This window comes from Sarcophilus harrisii, chromosome 3, assembly GCF_902635505.1.
Source record: "Sarcophilus harrisii chromosome 3, mSarHar1.11, whole genome shotgun sequence".
Taxonomy (NCBI): Eukaryota; Metazoa; Chordata; class Mammalia; order Dasyuromorphia; family Dasyuridae; genus Sarcophilus; species Sarcophilus harrisii.
In genome coordinates, this window is record NC_045428.1 from 532,935,593 (window position 1) to 532,951,097 (window position 15,505).

General features: G+C 35.2%; 1 protein-coding gene across 2 annotated transcripts; it reads right to left on the reverse strand.

The window, feature by feature from the left end:
• Positions 1 to 4,106: 4,106 nt before the first annotated feature.
• LOC116422111 (olfactory receptor 51F2-like) lies at positions 4,107 to 5,239 on the reverse strand. 2 transcript variants are annotated; one of them, XM_031957257.1, is made up of 2 exons: positions 4,305 to 5,224; positions 4,107 to 4,128 (listed from the first exon to the last, which is right to left on the reverse strand). In XM_031957257.1, exons 1-2 carry the CDS (start codon positions 5,222 to 5,224, stop codon positions 4,107 to 4,109), a joined length of 942 nt encoding a protein of 313 aa, XP_031813117.1. The 2 variants fall into 2 exon arrangements, with proteins under 2 accessions (XP_031813117.1, XP_031813118.1); XM_031957258.1 differs by lacking the exon at positions 4,107 to 4,128 and having other exon boundaries at positions 4,274 to 5,239.
• Between the last annotated feature and the right edge of the window lie 10,266 nt (positions 5,240 to 15,505).

Consider the following 15,505-nt stretch of genomic DNA (forward strand, 5'->3'; position numbering starts at 1 on the left):
AATAGTACCTACTTGTACCTGAACAAGAATCAGCTTGTGAAATATTACAGAATGATTCCAATGTGAGGGCAGATTATATTATATTATAGAATTTCCAAGGTTCCTGAAAACATACAATTCTATTATATTGGAATGCTGTCATTTCTCCTCTCCTAATACACACTCATGCCTTCTCCAACATCAAAGGAGGGACATCATTAAAGACAAAGAGAGTAGATAATATGAAAGGCTAATAATCTAACCTCAAACCTCCATTCCTTTCTTTAAATAGAAGACAACAGACAATATCTGAGAGTGAAATTGAAACCATTAATCTTTATTATACAGTTTTTTTTTAAATAAAAAGTATAAGAAATTAAATTTTGTTTCTTGATTATGTTTCCTAAAGAACTCCCTTTTATATTCTTCTCTACATTTAAAAAATGTATTGGTGATCTGCTTTTCTTTCTTTTTCTTTTTTTTTTTTTAAATGAGCAACATTACATCCAGCTCCTCCCTCCAAAAAAAAGACACCTTCAGTAAAAAAGCACACTCTTTAAAACAAATATAATTAAGCAAAACAAACTCATTGATTTCCAACTCCAAATATATCTCTTTTGATACATGGAATAAAGAAACAAAGTTTCATCCAGACAAATGATTCATTTAGCAAGACATACATTTGCAGAAACCCAAGATTTTCTTGTTTTCTAAACTGATCTACAATGATCATTGGTTTCTACACTATTGATACACAGTCTGGAGGGGATAAAGGGAATTGAGAACCCTGCTTTATTGGTAGACAACAGACAGCTAAGGTGAGGAGAGGGGTAATCTAGTGATAATCCTAAAGTCAGATGATAGGAAGGAGGGGAAGTAATCTTGTGACTTCTTCAAAATTAAATGACTTTGGGACAACTTTCCAAAATTGTTGATAAAGGGCAAAATGAAGTATTTGTGTTATTTTAAATGTAGTATTCCTTCTTTGTTCCTGGGATTCCTAGCTCTTATAATTCCTTCTCTAATAACTTTTATCTTTTAGAGATTCTCTGGACAGAATTGTGGTGGTTTTCTGGAGGCAGCCTTAGTCTCAGTTGAAATAAATAATTATTCCAAAATCGCAGCCAGCTGGTAAAAATTGCAAACGTTTAATCCTTGGCTTATGCCTCTGCTTTCTTCAGCCTCCAGCCAGCACCAAGTTGGAAGATGCAATGAATCTCTCTGTACCTCCAGTCAGTTCCACCAGAAGAAGTAAAGCCAAGCTTCAAAAGCTCCCTATATTTATGTGATCTCCCAAAGGTTAACTCCACCTTCTGGAGGGAGAGGGATTCTGGGTTATCTCCCAGAGTGCTCTCTGGCCCTAAGGGAGGTGTGAATTCGGACTAAGCCCTACTTGTGTGAACTCCATTGAGTACTTAGATACTTATGAGCTCTCTAGAGGTGTGAACACAAGCATTGTTCAATCAGTTCCACTTAGTATCTTGTTTCAAGTTCTGGCCCAAAATAACTCTTTCTAAGATTAAATTAACTCCAATGTCTTAACACTTTATAAAGATTCCAACACAAAATGATAGTCTACCTTAAAGATTATGATATGGATATGGGCAAAGGCACAAAGAGTACAACTAGTCATGATCTAATGTATTCTCTGAGAAAATAAATGTAGACAGATTATAAGCAAACCAAGTCAATCTAAATATCAAACTACTTAGCTCACTGGACTAATATGAAAGGAAAGATTTACATGTCACCAAGGTAACAATAACAACAACAACAAAAATCTATGCAAACACAAACATCATAAAATGAAAAGCTGAAGCAATACAATTATCAACATTCAATAACACTGAGTCTCCCTACAAGCTAGTAATCTATTCCCAATCTCCATTTGCATGTAGTTATCTGGTTTCTGGAATAATTTTCCCTTGGACAATATGAAATAAATCTCATTCTCAGGAAAATTCTGAAGGAGAATCCTCTAAAAGATCTGATTCTCTGGGTCTAAGTGTTATGCCAAAGTTCCCTTTTAATGGAGTGACCAGTTCCTCCAATTGTCCTATTTCGTAATTCTGCCTTAGGTTATAACCATCCCCTCTCAATGTTTGAGATAAAGGTTTTATAGACATTCCTTAATGTTTGACAAGATAAAGGTTTATCCATTTCAGATGTCATTAGAATATCAGTAATGTCATTATTCTTGTTATTCCATAAAAAGCTTGGAGACTAGAGGCTAGACTCTTTGAGATGATAGTCTTGTCTAGCCCTGGAATCAACATGGATCCATTGGTCCCAGTATTTCTCTCCATTTAATAAATTATGGAATTGGTCTCTAATCTCTGTCTTGCTTAGTTTCTTTGGCATTACATAAGTTCCAGGTGATTCTACAAAAATTTGCCCGTAACAAGATTCAATAAAATTTAAAACAATTTCCCAAAATGGTTTTCCAATAACTAATTCACATGATAAAAATCAGTGTGAGCTTTATGGTTCTGATTCTTTTAATAACAGAATTGCAAGAAGAAAATCAAATTAGGAATCCACAAATCACTTGAAACTTCAGAGAATTACAATTTTTACATACCACTCACTTGCTGTTCCCATCCTTTCCTAAATCCCATACTGGATATTGATACTGCTATCAACAGGTTGAAAAAAAGTATCTTAAAAAGAATTTAAGGACATCTGACTAGAAAAGTAAGAACTCTGTCTCTCAAATTTATCAGTCATATTCTTCAAGATAGGAAAATGATTTCACTTTCCTTACAATGATTATTGCAATCTTATATGCAAAATCATTAATCTAATTTTGAGAACTTACTAATAAAACATATTCAAGGTCTGTTTCTCCTGTTAGGAATATTTGGAAACTAGAAATAGATACAGTATGTACCTATCTCTCTACATAGGTATGCATGTATGTATAAACACACTTTTGCATTATATTTATTTATTTACCCTAATTCTTAGAGAAATTATTCTGATCCTGTTTCTTTCTCAAAATATATTATTCTATTTAATTAGAAAACTTTTTACATCTGTTTCTTATTTTAAGGATATTATCCCCAAATCATAAAATACTTCAAGGTCTAAATCTTATATATAGAAAAATAACTATTAGCAAGTGGATGACAAACCCAAGAACCCATTCATTAAAATGCTTCAGATATGGAATTGATTACAATTCCAGATTAAAATAATAAGATCTTTCTTATTTGCATCCTATTGCAGCAACTCAGATGCTTCAGTATTAATTTATCAATTAATGTTTGGCATTGCAATGCCAAACTTATACTACACCTGACCTGATTACAGAAATTTGTTATGAAAAGAAAAAGAAGGGACATAGTTATTACAATAGCAAAAAGACTGTTTCTTCAAAGGCATATGTTGACCCAAAACAAGCTATGACGGGGGAAAAAACCTATAGCACAATTTGATTCAAGTGAAGAGTCATTGTTAATAGCCAATTACACAGAAAAATTCCATATTATTCACAGGGTAATGATCAGTACTAACCAGTGGATAAATTTCCTATTCATTTAACAAGTAGCACAGTGGGGAAACTGAGTCAAGAGGTTATTACCTTGGCCTATGTCAATGTCATCACTTCTACTCTTTTCAGGAACAGATATCCACTTGTAGCAGTTTTTAGACTGCATTCCCTTTGGGTATATGCCATTTTCCTTGAATGGTAGACTATTGGTGTAATGACAATTTAGAAAATCATCTGAAATCAAAACTTAATACCAAGCTACATTCTCATGACATTTTACCTGAAATAGCAAGATTTTACAAATTATAGTTTAAGAGTAGATTGTTATTATTTTTCTCATATTTCAATAACAGCTAACAACAAGCACATATAAGGACATCATATGTCCTTCACTTATAAATTAAGAATATTTACATTCTGTAGTTTCACAAATGGCAAATGTATACTAACAGTCTCAGAACCTCAGAAAAATGGAAGCTATATTAAGTCTCCACTCTGTATTGCCTATTCACCCTTAAGGCAAGGTTTAAAATTTGAATTTAAGGGATATTGTCACTTTGATTCAGATTATTGATTAACAAGTACAATTTCATAATTGTCACAAATAATAGTCAAATAATCTATGGGATAAAATTCATTCTTTACTATAAACAATTCTGTAATTTCCTCACATTGACTAAATATGTTCCTAATTTATTCAAGAATTTTATCACAAATAACTTCTGTAAATTTTTTATACATGTCATTTTTCTCTTTCTTTTGATCTCTTTGAGGAGGAATTTCCTTTTTATAATTCCTCATTCATATCTGGTTCCCTATCCTAATGAAATGCTTAATAATAGCCCTGCGAATCTGTTTGGTTTTCACACTGTAAATGATGGGGTTAAGAACAGGTGGGATAAGGAGGAAAATATTGGCCATCATGGTGTGGACGAAAGGGGGTGCCTTCCGACCATATCTGTGCACAAGAGACAGACTGACAAGGGGAATATAGAAAATAGCAACTGCACTAATATGAGAGACACATGTGTTAAAAGCCTTGTGTCGTTCCTCAGGGGAGGCAATATTGAGCACGGAGCGGATGATCATGACATAGGATATAAGAATACAAGGGCAGTCAATACCTGTTGTTAAAAAGATGGCAAAAAGTCCCATGATGCTGTTGATCCTGTTGTCATTGCATGCCAGCTTGATTACATTCACATGGTAGCAATAAGAGTGAGAAAGAACATTTGACTGACAAAATGACAGCCTTTTGAGAAGCAGTACCACTGGAGTCATGATTGCAATTTCTCTTACAACCAAGGCTACACCAATTTGAACAATTTTGGTACTGGTTAAAATGGTAGCATAATGAAGTGGAGCACAAATTGCCACAAACCGGTCAAAGGCCATGGCTAGGAGTACACCAGATTCCATGAATGTTAGTGAATGGAGGAAAAACATTTGAGAGATGCAAGAATCCAGGTTAATCTCTCTTTTATTAAACCAGAAAACTCCCAGTGTGGTAGAGAGTGTGCAAATAGTCAGACCCAGGTCAGTGGCTGAGAGCATGGAAAGGAAATAGTACATGGGTTCATGGAGACTCTGTTCACGGATCACTACAAACAGAATCATGCTGTTCCCTGAGAGGGCAATGACATATAGGAGGCAGATTGGAAGAGATATCCAGATTTGAGATGCTCCAAGGCCAGGAATTCCAGTCAACAAAAAAATAACTGGCTGGGAACTGGTGTTATTGAGAGTTGTCATTGTAGGCTGAGGAGACAGGAGTAAATAATGAAATGTCATACCCTAAAAAATGAAGTTGTAGTTTACACACATAGCTTATGCTCACCCAAAGGACACTTTATGATATTTCTTTCTAGATGTGTGTATTCACCAAGTGATTTGATGATTTAGGTGATTTTTTAAAAAGTATTTGTTTTTAAAAGTATATATATATATATATATATATATATATATATATATATATATATATTTAAAAGAATATATACTTATAACCTGAGCAGCTATATGATTTTATAGCCACTAGGCATCCCTATTTTATTTTCTACTTTACTGGCAACAGACCTATAGATTCCTTTCTCTCTTTCTTTCTTTCTTTCTTTTTTTTTTTTTTTTTGCATGTATTCAATGCTTATCAGAATTTCTATGTGAAATAATCCCATGGCATATTTGTGTTTGTTTTTAATTCCAGGGTCTCCCTATATAATCCACACTTGAAGTATAGAGTTTATTCATGGATATTAAACCATTACTACTCAGTACAGCAAAGTTGACCTGCTCCATCTTGATCTAAGTCAATTTACCTCTTTTTTGAGAAACATGGTAGACCCTTCACTGAGGTCCCACAATATTGATACCATACATAAAAAAGACACCAAAATGGTTTAGCCCACTTCAATTCAAAACTACAAACTTCAAAAAAATGACTAGCCTCAGTCTTCCTGGTAGCTGTGATTACAAGCATATACTATCAAGCCTGACAACAAAGTTCTGTTATAAATAAATGTGTGAGGGTATCTGATTTACAAGGATTTTCATGAGTAAACTGTTTATTCAAAGTTAGGAGAAGGAAAAAATGGTTAGTGCTATTTCTGGTATAACTATGAATGCAAATATAGGACTTCCCCAAACACTCTTGGAGTATTTTGAGGAATCAATTAAGAAGCAAATATATGTACCCATGCACAGAGAGAATGCTAGCAAAACATATTCTCGAACTTTCAATCCAATTCCTCAGCAAAGTTTGGGAAAGAAAAAAAAGAATTTTGAAAGGGATAATGAATAGATTATTACTGTTCATAAAACTATACACTTTTAGAAGTGGGAGAACTTAGGAGGTAATAAAACTCAATTGCTTCCCTACTGTATAATCAATTCACAATTTCTTTATTAGGTTACTATTCAGACTTTCTTTTAAAATTCTGAGATGGGGAAATCACTATTTCAAAATTTTTATTTTCAGATAAATTGGAAAGCTAGCTGAGATTAGCCAGGTCAAGAGAAGACTGAAGAAGGATCCAGTCAAAACTTTGATGAAACTGAAGTCTATCTCAAAGAAAATGTAGACCTGGTTTCTGTGACTTTAAAAAGTAATTAAGATGGTTGACTAGAAGTTATTTTTGAACATGGGATGTATGATGTGGGAGGGGAGATAATGCTTATACATATTTAAAGGGAAACATAATGGGCATATCAGAAAGATTGTAACCCAGAAGGGAATGGACCAATCCATTCTCTGAAGGAATGGGCTACACCATGCTAACAAGTATAAAACTTTTCTTGCTTCTGTGTTCAGGGTTCTCCCTTCATGAAAAGAAATGGAGTTTTTTTTCTGGCCAGAAATGTTGACAATTCCTTAAGATTCTTCTTTAACAAATTTTCCTCAGTATCTGATTTTCAGTGTCAAGAGTGTATTTCTCCTATACTTTAACATATTTAACATATATTGGTCAACCTGCCATCTGAGTGAGAGGGTGATGGGAAGGAGGGGAAAAACTGGAACAAAAGGTTTTACAGTTTTCAATGCTGAAAAATTACCCATGCATAAATCTTATAAATAAAAAGCTATTAAAAAAAAAAAGAGTGTGTTTCTAAAAATAAAGATATGTCTTATCTATACAGCAAACACCTATTATGGACCCTCAACTTAACTCTTCTGTATCCTTTCTCTTTCAAATAAAGTCTCCTTTGTGTGAAAGGGCCCAGTTTTGTCCTGTGCTCTGCCACTTCGCTACTTCAAGTAGTGTTGAACCCAAATAGAAACAGTGGCCATTAAACTGTACATAAGGATCCCTGTAGAGGTAGCTAGGTGGCACAGTGGCTAGAGCACCAGCCCTGAAGTCAGTAGGACCTGAGTTCAAATTTGACCTCAGGCACTTAACGCGTCCTATCTGTGTGACCCTGGGCAAGTCACTTAACCCAATTGCCTAAAAAAAAAAAAAAAAAAAAAAATTGCTGTGGTACTTAAAACCTAATGTGTCAGAAATAAAATCCAGAATAAATTCAGAAATAAAAAATCCAGCATATATGACCTCAGACACATAATATTGCCTAGCTATGTGATCCTGGGCACAGTCACTTAACTCTACTTGCCTCAGGGAGGGGAAAAAACAAAAACAAATGTTACTTCCTTCCTTTCTTTGTATAAATTCCCGTCTATAGATTTGGAATGTTGCATGTATAAATACATAAGTTGATATAGTTGTTTTTGTTGAACCACTTATTTTTTCTTTTTTTAAAAAATATTTTTGTTACTGTAATGCCGGAGAAACTGAGGCAGGAGAGAGATTAGAGAGTTTTCAATATTTTATTAATTGGAGAGTATAATTGACTGGACAGGACTCTAGTCTCAAATTATCCAGTAAGATAAAGATATACTGGGACCACGGAATCCATGTTGGTCCCAGGGCTGGGGAGACTGTCATTTCAAAGAATCCAGCAATCAATAGGAGCTGCCCAATTCCTTAAATACCCCCTCTAGAAACAAAGAACCAGAAGGCAGGAAGGCTTCTGTCAGGATGGGGGGAGACCATAAATCCTAAAAGCCCAGAGACAGGATGTCTGAATACCCAGAGATAAAGATGTCAGTGAGGTATCTTGGAATATTTTAGAGGGATATTGTAAATTCTTGAGGACAGGGAAGGGTCAGGCAGTCTGCTCTTCTTGTTTATCTTGCTAGCAATTTATAACCTTAGAGTAAACGGTTCCCAATCTTAATGGACCAGAGTGGGTTTTTACAACTAAGGGAATTTAACAGAACAGTTAAGAAAACTGAGATAAAGGAAACTAGTTCAGGGAAACCAAGTCAGAACAGTTAAAGAGAACTATGGCATAACATTACAAAGGCTGTGTTATCGAGTAGAGGAAAAGAGAGTCAAGATATATTTGAAAGAGATGATATAAAAACAAATGTGAATATGGACATGTATTAATACATTAATATGTGTTTATGTCTAAAGATTTAAATCCAAAATCAAGGTGAAAATGAAAACTTCATATTATACTTCCCAAATATCCAACTACATAGTGTATGAAATATTTCCATTTTAATTTAGGTTTGTGGTTTAATGATAGGGCAGTTTGGTACCTGCAGGATCTTAACTGTTATTCTTAGATATTGAGATAGGAATATGTACCCAAAATATGTTATGCCAGGTCAATGACAGTCAAGTAATAATAATAAAAAAAAAAACTATTCGTTAAATGTTTACAATATGCTAAGCTCTGGGGAAACAAAAATAAGAAAAACCCATGTTCTTAAACTGAAGGAGCTCACATGTCTATATGGGAAACAACATGTAAATAATAATATAAAGATAAGATTATATATTTATATATATATATATATATATGGAAGGCAATCTCAAATAGAAGGAATTAAAGAAGCAGGAACAATCTGGGAAAGAATGCCTGCAGAAAATAGATTTAAATTGAATATTCTTTGTCTACTGGGCTGTTGTCCTGCCCAAGGAGAATGGTAGTAGGAGTCATGTGGGTTTTTTCCTGCTTCCCTCTGAACTGTTCCTCTGAAAAGACTTACACCTCTTCTTTCATTCCCGAAAGATAATATGAATTCTGACTGGATTTTTAATGATTAAAAAATTAAAGGGGATCACTGTTTCAGTTTTATACCCTAGAAATATTCAAAGATGATCAAAGATGCTGTTAAGAAATTATAAGAAGACCTTATTTTCCATAGCTAAGGTTCAACAAATAAGCTACATGCCAAGCTTAGTATAACAACAAAACCCCATGCTTATAATCACTAAGTGAACTGTACCAGGGACCCAACAATACTAATATTGATTCTGTGCCCCACTGAAAAATCATAAAGCTCAACAAACCTAATGACTGTTCGTTCTAGTCCAGCCATGGATTTAAGAGATTGTGTACTCAAGATCCAAGAATGCCTGTTGTTGTGATCAAACCATTTATGGTTTTATGTTTAAAAACCCCATTACAATAAGTAGGTGAGCCCTGCTTTATTAGGAAGGAGGATTTCATTTGCAAGCTATTTCCCTCACTTTGAAATTAAATTTGTTTGACTCCTGACTTTCCTGTTTCTAATCTCCTCTGTTCAGCTCTGGCCATCTACAGCTCATAGGCCAATTTGGTCTGCTTGATAATGGAAATATTCCATTTTGGAAGAATTGTGGAAAATAAACAGACCACTTCATGGTTGGAGGAGCTTTGAATCAGTACAACCCTTTGGGGGAAGTAATTTGCAATTACTCAAATTAAGTGATTAAAATATGCATAACACTTGACCCAAAGATTCCATATTCTAGTTCAGAGACAAGAATAGAAATTCAGACTTGTTTCCTGCCTGAGTAGGTGAGATAGGAGGAAAACAAAACTCTAAATGCTAGCCCTGAATAAAATGCAAACCAAACAATAATGAAACATTGAAATTTGAGAGGGAAAACTTTAAAGCAACTTCAAATATGGAGCTATCTGTCCTATAAAGAATCTTGCACTCACCAAGTTCTTCCTTTCATTTCAAACATTTTTTGCTAGTATCTCTTATGGACTTATCATGTGCAAGGCATTGTATTAAGTGCTGAAAACAGAATCAAAAGTCCATTTTTGTCTTAGCCAAGGGCACTGCCCAGCTAGCACTCTTAAACAAAGCAATCACTTTTTTTGTTATCCTGTGATTAAAGGCATACATGCCATGACTTAGATGAAGGGAGCATTCCTATTTTGAGCACACGACTTTTCTTCACAGTCATTTTCCAACCCAGATTTACTTACAGATTTCTGCCAATTGTAGGCTGTAGCTTCCTTGGCCTTAGTGTGAGCTAATTTGGCCAGTTCAGAAGCTTTTATTGACTTCCTTAAAATCTGAAATCCCTTGGAGGTGGAGAGGACATATGTAGTTTGTAACCTGGGAACAGGGAATTCTCTGCCTGAATTGTGGTGGGGGGAGGGGAAGAGTGTGTGTGTGTGTGTGTGTGTGTGTGTGTGTGTGTGTGTGTGATCCTGATTTGAATCAGAAGATTTAAAACTGAATATTATCTTTAAAGTTATCTAATTCACTATTGTATTTTTGCAAAGGACGAAACTGAGGATTAGAGAGGGGAAATGATTAACCAGGATGAAATAGACAAGCTTGGAAGGAAATCGAAGTCTTCTGAATCTGAATTTTTCTACCAAAAAAAATATTTGGAGGACTGGTATATGGAAGTAGTAGATTTGCTTTTGCATGGTATCAGTCTTCAAGTCTGGTATTTGTATTCCTACCTCTGCACAGGAAGGGCAAGTTCACTAATTGAGAACCCATAATCATAGCAATGAGTGGAAGTGACAGAGGTCAAATAAAAGAAGAATTTTTTAGCAGTTAAATCAGGGGCTTTAAACTTGGAGTTTTCCATTAACTTATTTTCTTAAAAATATTTTGATAACCATATTTCATTATAATTGTTTTCCTTTGTAATAATCAGCATTTTAAATACTTAAAAACATTATTCTAGGAAGGGGTCCATGGGTTTTACCAGACCACCAAAGGATTTGATGACACAGAAAAAGTTTAAAATCAGTGTTGAAACAGATTTCCCTAAAAGCTAAAGTTGTGTTTTTTTCTTTTGAACAATTGAGTTGGCTTAGTGGATAAAGTGCTGCTCTAAAGTTAGAAAGAATTTATCTCAAGTCTTGCTGAGATAGTAAAGTGGTGAGATCTCTGGAAAGGAAGACTGTGCTATGCCACAGTTCTCTTTAATTGTCCTGGCTCAGTTTCCCTGCACTAGTTTCCCTTGTCTCAGTTTCCTTAACTGTTCTGTCTCAATCCCCTAAACTGTAAAAACCCACTCTGGTCCATTAAGACTGAGGACTATTTGCTCTAAGGTTGTAAATTGTTAATGCAAGCAAGATAAACAAGAGAGTAGACCTCTTTCTGTCCTCAAGAATTTACAATATCCCTCTAAAATACCTCACTCATATCTTTACCTCTGTATATTCAGACATCCTGTCTCTGGGTTTTTAGGATTTATGGTCTCCCCCCATCCTGACAGAAATTTTCCCGTGCTTCTTACCCCTTCTTTGTTTCTAAAAGGTATTTAAGAAGTTGGGTTTCTCCCATTCATTGCTGGAGGCTGGAGGCTGGCCGCTGGAGGCTGGCTACTGGCTACTGGATGCTGGATTCTTTGAGATGAAAGTCTCCTCCAGCCCTGGGACCAACATGGTTTCCTTGGTCCCAGTATATCTTTATCTCTGTCTGACTGGATAATTTGGCATGAGAGTCCTGTCCAGTCAATTATACTCTCCAATTAATAAAATATTAAAAAAGGCTCTCTAATCTCTCTCCTGCCTCAGTTTCTCTGGCATTACAACTGGAGTTCAAATCTAGTCTCAGGAATTTTTATTTGTGTGATAAGTCACTAATTTCATTTTCTTCAATAGTAATTTGGGAATAATTTAGAAAAGCACCTACTTTCCAGGGTTTAATATTTGTAATATGTTTCACTTAGCTCACAGTAGGTGCCCATGTAGTCATTTACTAGATTGCCAAAGCCCTTTGTGGCAAAGAATTGCTTGTTTCCTTCTTTCTTATTTGACTCTGAAAAAGTCACTTAATCTATCTGATCTTATGTTTTCTCATATCTAAAATATGTTGAAAATATTAATTTCTTCCTCCAAGGAATGTAATATAAATCAAATAAAATGATAAATGCAAAGTGCCTTGTAGACATGAAAGCCTTAAATCAATGTTAACAAGGACTATTATGATAACTCTCCAAGCAAGAGCTAGATTGTTGCTTGTCCTGGGTTCTTTAGAGAGATTTATTCTACCTCATACTTCATTACCTCTAAGGTTACTCCAAATTCTCATATTCACTGATTCTGAGAATTTCAGTTACAGGCACAGAAAAAGGATTTATAATATTGCTTATTTTAAAACGATTTCCTCCCTCCCCCCCCAAAAAAAAACACTTTTAAAATAGTATCACTTTAGAGTTTAAGCAGTTCCAAAGTGAGTCCAGCAATGTGTAGTGTTATGTGCTTAATGACTTAGTGCTTAAGTCCTAAGTACATAAACACCTAACTAATTGCCTAGGTGTTTAACCACCTAATTATTTGATTATTTTTGAGTTTCTAAGTATTTAAATACCTAACTAATAAATCACTTAAGTGCCTAACTATTCATAAACTGGGCTCTTAATATATACTTAATGATCAGTACTTAAGTAATGCCCACCTAATTAAATACTCAATTATCTAAGAAATTTAATACCTTTTACCTAACTACTTAGGCCATTTTGAATTGGATTAGTTTAATTTAGACCAAATTGAACTAGGTTAATTTGGTCTGAACTAGAATAAACAAATTCAGGTGGATTAGAACAATTTCATTCAGAGTGAACCAGTTTGAACTATTAAGACAACTTTGAATTTGGTTTGAACTAGCTGAAGCAGGATTAATCCAGTCTTTGCTGGTTCAAACTATTTTTATCTAAATTCTTATATTAAACAGCTAAGTAATTTAATAAAATTCCTATGCAGTTAAGTACTTTTAAACTTGTGTTTACTTCTTTATGTTTAATTTCTTGTGCTACTAAGGGCTTAATTGTGAAGAACGCATATTTTAAAATCAGCGGGAGTCAGGAATTCAGGTTAGGGGAAAGTTGTCAATCTTTATTGTCAGTGAAGAAAGATCGGAGGTGGAAGAGAATGGGCGATAGCAATGTGTGCAGCTGAGTCAAGAAGCTAGCTAGACCAGCAGCCACACGACCAGCAGCTGGGAGTATAGAACCCAGGCCCAATCTCTCCCAGCCTCTCTGCCTGCTTCTGTGCCTCCACCCACCAAAATCGTCATTTCCTATACAACACATCAGGACTTGCACAGAGAGTGGGCAGGGACCATTCTTTATCCAAGCATGTATATTAATAGGGTATAGCCCAATTACTATTTAGCCTCATGTGCTCGGGACCTCAGTGCATCAACTCAAGCCTCAGCCCATTACACCTAATTAACATTACTTAAATGCCAAGTGTTTCCTAATTATTTGAGCACTGAGTATGTAATTAAGAATGAAAGTGTCACCTTCAGATTGGCTAAAATGACAGGAAAAGATAATGATGAATGTTGGAGGGAATGTAGGAAAACTGGGACACTGATACATTGTTGGTGTTGTGATCCAACCATTCTGAAGAGTAATTTGGAACTATATCCAAAGGGCTATCAAACTGTGCATACCCTTTGACCCAGCAGTGTTTCTACTGGGCTTATATCCCAAAGAGATCTTAAAGAATGAAAAGGGACCCACATGTACAGAAATGTTTGTATAAAGGCAAAAAAAAAAAAACAAAAAAACAAAAAAACTGGAAACCAAGTGGATGTCCATCACTGGAAAATGGCTGAATAAGTTGTGGTATATAAATGTTATGGACCATTATTGTTCTATAAGAAACAATCAGCAGGATGATTTCAAAGAGGCCTGGAGAGATTTATATGAACTGATGCTGAGTGAAATGAGCAGAACCAGGAGATCATTGTACTTGGCCACAACAAGATTATATGATGATCAGTTCTGCTGGATGTGATTTTTCTCAACAATGAAATGATACAGACCAGTTCCGATGATCTTATGATGATAGAGCCAACTACACCCAGAGAGAGGGAACTCTCTTTGACTGCTGGAACTAAGGGTGGACCACAACATAGCATTTTCCCTTCTTTTGTTGTTTGCTTGAATTTTATTTTCCTTTTCCTTTTTTTCCTTTTTGATCTTGTGTGGAAAGGTGAAGAACTTACAGATAAAGCACATATTGATCAGAGACTGTTAGCTAAAAGTAGATCAAGCCTATAGGCCCCAGTCACGTGATTTTTAGATAAGGCCTGGACTGCATTCCATTGTCCATAAGCCCCTGCTTATGTGACCGAACCTGTATATTATCTTGTCTACTGCATTCCACTGACCAAATAGGGGAATAAAGGTTTATGTGACCAATCACAACATATAGAGGGTGGGGTTTTGGAGGTTCTGTTATGCCACAGTCTCTTTTTGAAGTGTTCTACCTCAGTTTCCTTGTACGAGTTTCCCTTATCTCAGTCTCCCTAACTATTCCCCTTAGTTGTAAACCCCGCTTCTGGTCCATTAAGACTGGGACCATTTGTTATACATTGTTAGCAGGATAAACAAGAGAGTGGACCTCCTGACTCTTTCCTGTTCTCAAGAACTTACAATATTCCTCTAAAAATATTCCAAGATACCTCATTAATATCTTTATTCCTGTCAGACATCCTGTTTCTGGGTTTTTAGGATTTATGGCCTCCCCTATCCTGACAGAAGTTTTCCCACGCTACTTACCCCTTCTTTGTTTCTAAAAGGTATTTAAGAAGTTGGGTTTCTCCTATTCATTGCTGGAGGCCGACTGCTGGCTGCTAGCTGCTGGACGCTGGATTCTTTGAGATGACAGTCTCTTCCAGCCCTGAGACCAACATGGATTCCTTGGTCCCAGTATATCTTTATCTCTGTCTGACTGGATAATTTGAGACGAGAGTCCTGTCCAGTCAATTATACTCTCCAATTAATAAAATATTAAAAAACTTTCTAATCTCTCTCCTGCCTCAGTTTCTCTGGCATTACAGTTCTTTGTCTGAAATGTATAAATATTGTGAACATTTTCAAGGGAGTGGCTCTCTCCTGCTGTGCATTTGGCTCACAGACCAGGATGGGGTTCGCTTCTTGAGATTCTAATAAATAATTCTGTTTTCTATGAGTGATCTCTGTAGTAGTCAATTTGGGTAGGTTTTTTTGTCCCAAACAATCTGATTTTTCTTATGCAGCAAGATATTTGTATTAATATGTATGCTTATATTGGATTTACATATATTTTTACCATGTTTAACATACATCGTATTATTTGCCATCTTGAGAGGGTGGGAGAAAGGGAGGGAAATTGAAACACAAGGTTTTGCAAGGGTTAATGTTGAAAAATTATCCATGCATATGTTTTGAAAATAAAGTGTCAATAAAATAAATGAAATAAATTTTTATTTATTTATTTATTTTTTATAGTAACTTT

What these genes read in the sequence shown, in the direction of transcription:
- LOC116422111 (XM_031957258.1), bottom strand. Translation starts at nt 5,224, where the DNA reads ATGACAACTCTCAATAACACCAGTTCCCAGCCAGTTATTTTTTTGTTG.